The sequence below is a fragment of the Buceros rhinoceros genome, unplaced genomic scaffold, assembly GCF_000710305.1.
Source record: "Buceros rhinoceros silvestris isolate BGI_N320 unplaced genomic scaffold, ASM71030v1 scaffold33, whole genome shotgun sequence".
NCBI lineage: Eukaryota > Metazoa > Chordata > Aves > Bucerotiformes > Bucerotidae > Buceros > Buceros rhinoceros.
Window position 1 is genome coordinate 23,755 of NW_010403998.1, and position 4,045 is coordinate 27,799.

General features: G+C 46.7%; 1 protein-coding gene across 1 annotated transcript in view; it reads right to left on the reverse strand.

The window, feature by feature from the left end:
* EVA1A (eva-1 homolog A (C. elegans)) overlaps window positions 1-4,045 on the reverse strand; it is a gene marked incomplete at its 5' end in the record, with an annotated part of 13,454 nt that overhangs the window by 6,671 nt on the left and 2,738 nt on the right. The window contains one exon of the mRNA XM_010133194.1: window positions 2,446-2,619. Coding sequence (XP_010131496.1) covers window positions 2,446-2,619 — 174 coding nt within the window. The remainder of the gene's footprint in view (window positions 1-2,445; window positions 2,620-4,045) is intronic.

The window sequence follows — 4,045 nt, forward strand, 5'->3', positions numbered from 1 at the left end:
GCAGCTTTCCAGCCACTCCTCCCCAAAGCTGTAACGCTGCAGGGGGTTGTTGTGGCCCAAGTGCAGGACCCGGCACTTGGCCTTAATGAACTTCATTCTGTTGGTCTCGGTCCATCGATCCAGCCTGTCCAGATCCCTCTGTAGAGCCTCCTGACCTTCAGGCAGATCAACACTATCTCCCAGCTTGGTGTCATCTGTGAACTTACTGAGGGTGCACTCCATCCCCTCATCCAGATCATTGATAAAGATGTTGAAGAGTTTGCTTTTTCTAATCTTTCATTAGAGAAGCTCATGCAAGAAAAAATACATTCCACTGAGCTATCTTCTGTGAAAAACACAAGCAGTTCCACTTAAGCTGCCTGCTTCTTAAAGGTGTCACAAAAATATGGAACTTGATGTCACTGTTGGACATATGGAAGGACAGAACTTTGGATTCACCATTCATGGTCCTTTTAGAAGGACTACCCACTAAATGTGCACAGTCTTACTAATCCACTCAGTGATTCCAAAATGCAAAGGCCAAGTTAGTTGTTTCACACATCAAAATCAGCATGGGCAGCAGGTTGAGGGAGGTGGTCCTGCCGCTCTACTCTGCTCTGGTGAGACCACACCCGGAGTGCTGTGTCCAGTTCCACAGTCCTCAGCACAAGAAGGACGTGAACCTCTTGGAGAGGATCCAGAGGAGGCCACAGAAATGATCAGAGAGCTGGAACACTTCTACAGTGAGGACAGGCTGAGAGAGTTAGGGTTGTTCAGCTTGAAGGCTCCAGAAAGTACTAATTGCAGCCTTTCAGTACTTAAAGGGGCCTATAAGAAAGACGGGGACAGCCCATTGTGACAGGACAAGGAGTAATGGTTTTAAAATAAGAGGGGAGATTTAGACTAGATCTAAGGAAGAAATTTTTTACAATGAGGATGGTGAAACACGAGCATGGATTGCCCAGAGAGGTGGTAGATGCCCCATCTCTGGAAACATTCCAGGTCAGGTTGAATAAGGCTCTGAGCAACCTGATCTAGCTGAGGATGTCCCTGCTCACTGCAGGGCAGTTGGACAGATGACCTTTAAAAGTCCTTTCCAACCCAAAGCATTCTGTGGTTCTCTGAAATCCAAATGCTTGTCTGTAGCAGTATCTCAGTAAGAGCATGGCACCAAAAATGCATTAGTATTTAATGAATTAGCAAGACTGAATGGCACACAGACATTAAAAACTAGCTCACCAATACTGCAGTTGCTAGCAAACTGGCTGCAGTACACAGACATAGCAGCATCTAGTAGAAGAGCAACACATTAACATTACTAGCAAGGTAATATTGCTTGTCAATAACCATGGCAAGGTAATCAGCATACAAACCTTTCATTAAACTAATGGAGAACACCCACGCAAAAAAAAAGTGACCACAAACAGGTATGTCCTGCCTCGGGACGCCAGTTAGACAGAAGTCAAGGTCCTCCTTCTGGAGAAAACAGCAGAGGCTGCCCTAGAATATGCTGAATTAGTGCATCTGATGCTATTTGGCCAGTGCTCCTCTTTTTGGGGGGTCAGGTCCCCCAAGTGTCTAAGCAATCCCTACCTGCCTCGGGAGGCCAGTTAGACAGAAGTCAAGGTCCTCCTTCTGGAGAAAACAGCAGAGGCTGCCCTAGAATATGCTGAATTAGTGCATCTGATGCTATTTGGCCAGTGCTCCTCTTTTTGGGGGGTCAGGTCCCCCAAGTGTCTAAGCAATCCCTACCTCACATAGTTGTGGGATGGGAAATATTTGCACTCTAATCTCCTGCCTCTATGGTACTTTTTATTAGCACGGTATTGACCCCAAGCACACAATCTTTATTTCAACTTTTAAAGTGAATCTTATTAGAAGACTGTTGACCCCAAGCACTCAGTAGGGTACACAATCTTTATTCCAACTTTTAAAGTGAATCTTATTAGAAGACTGCTTCTCGGCTACTTGAGTGGGTGAAAGATAAACTGCGATCCAAGGAAAGCTTATTCTAAACTAGATTTAAATATACGATTAAGCAGACTCTCAAGTACTTCATCTTCACACTTCTACTGAAGATAAGCCAAATTCTCTTAAGCAGGGTAATGATCTGAGTGCTGCTTGTTTTCCAAATTACAGGACAACAAACTTGCCTCCCTAATGAGCCAGGCTTTGATCTCCAGGAAAATGAAGCATTAGGAATAATACCACATGTAAGATTACATTGTATTTAAGTTCAGATGAGAGCAAATCCAGAGGAAAGCAGAGCACAATAAACCCTGTTATATACTGTCTGCTAGAGCTGCCCTGGTCAGGCCTTTCAAGGGAGAGTTTGCTGAGAGATGAATGAAAAACATGAACAGTTCAAAGAGGCAGATTTAGCCCTAGGTGATTGTGAAATGTAGGCTCAGTTGAGGGTCTGCAAAGAGCTTGCGAGCCCAGAGAGACGGCAGCTGCAAGACCTACCTGTGATAAAGGCATATGCTGCTAGGATGTTGCTGAGCAGTGCCATCTCTGTGCTAATGCCCACAGGCTCCATGCTGCTGTTGAGCGCCGGCAGTTGTGTCTCATCCACAGGAAGCAGGAAGGGGGTGTTGTCTACAGGGTAGAAGGTAGCTGATCTCCCTTTCTTCTTCTCTGCTTTGAAACAGAAAGGGAATGAGGAACGAGGCACGTGCCCAAGCCCTACCCTGCGCTATCCCCGCAAGGTCAGCATCCACGTTCAGAAATCTGGAGCTGTTCCACAGCAAGACACCAAATTTGCCCCTTTTGGGGTGCAACTAAACCTTATCTGGTAACTTTGGCTGAGCACATACCCTGTCTGCATCCAGGCAGCATCTTCTCTCCCTTGACTCCTGCTCTTTCATGTCACCACTTAGACACACCTACCTACGCTACAGCAAATCTATTATCAGGCTTCTTTTCTCCTATGTAAATCAAAGGAGCCTTTATCAACAGTGGGTTCAGCTAAGCTCGTAATAAGGACTGGAAAACACGGGCAGAGCCGTTGACAGTGTCATGCTATAGTGATCCGTCCACACTTGGCAAACAGAGGTGCTTTCTCTCCAGCCTTCATGGGGAAGGGCAGACCTGAGTTTATGACTTCCTGCTCGTATTGTGTTTCACCCAGACACCATTTCCCCTTTGGAGAGGTGAGTGACCATGGGTTAATGATTTGATTTTATTTGTTGAAGTCTGGAGCTAAGGAGGCAGCTAAATTCAGGAGGCTCAAAGAGACCCTTTCAGACTTTATCAGCTCGCTGCTGAGTGCTCCCTGCACCTTGATCTGCAGGCAGACAACCCCACTAGTCACAAAACACTAATTGTTTCAAACTCATGAAAAAGTTGGTGCAGAGGATCCAGAGCCATCATCCATGTGATTGTTTAACCATTGCTGTTACAGTTTTTCAGGCTCCCTTCCCTGGGAGTCTGGTTCTGGCCAAAAGCAAGCATCACACGGTAAAATCACAGACTTGGACCGGGCTTCCACTTATCTGCAGGTATTAAATTCAGGAAGCTGTCAGGTCCATCTCCGATAATGCCATCAGTGCCATGGCAAACCAGTGAGATGGTCTGTGTTCACAGGCTGCCTGATCCATCTCCTCTCCTTGCAAACCTCGCAGCGTGAGACGTCACGTTTAGCTTGCTGCTGTACGTGCAAGGAAGCAGCTCAGCCCAGGGAAGCGGTAAGGGAAACTGAGGTGTGTGAAAGAGAACAGGTAATACTGGATGGAGATGGACCGAGTGCATGAATGTGCATACAGTGATGCCAGCCTCTGATCTGCCTTGGAGGAGAAGCAGCGGGAATGGACGTCCAGGTGTCGTGGTGAGGGATCAGCCCCAACGAATGCAGGCACAGTTGTATCTCTGCCACTGAATAGCTGCATGGCCTCGAGAAAGCCACACATTACAAGCTACCACAGTGTTAATGGCTGCTCTTGAAGCAAAGTTTTTAAGCATGGGTGCCTGGGTGGCAAAAAATATCCTAAGAACCTCTTGCTTTAGGAGAATGGGGATCACTGAAGATCAGTTGTATGAATGGAGGCACTGGGGGTCAAGGGCACAT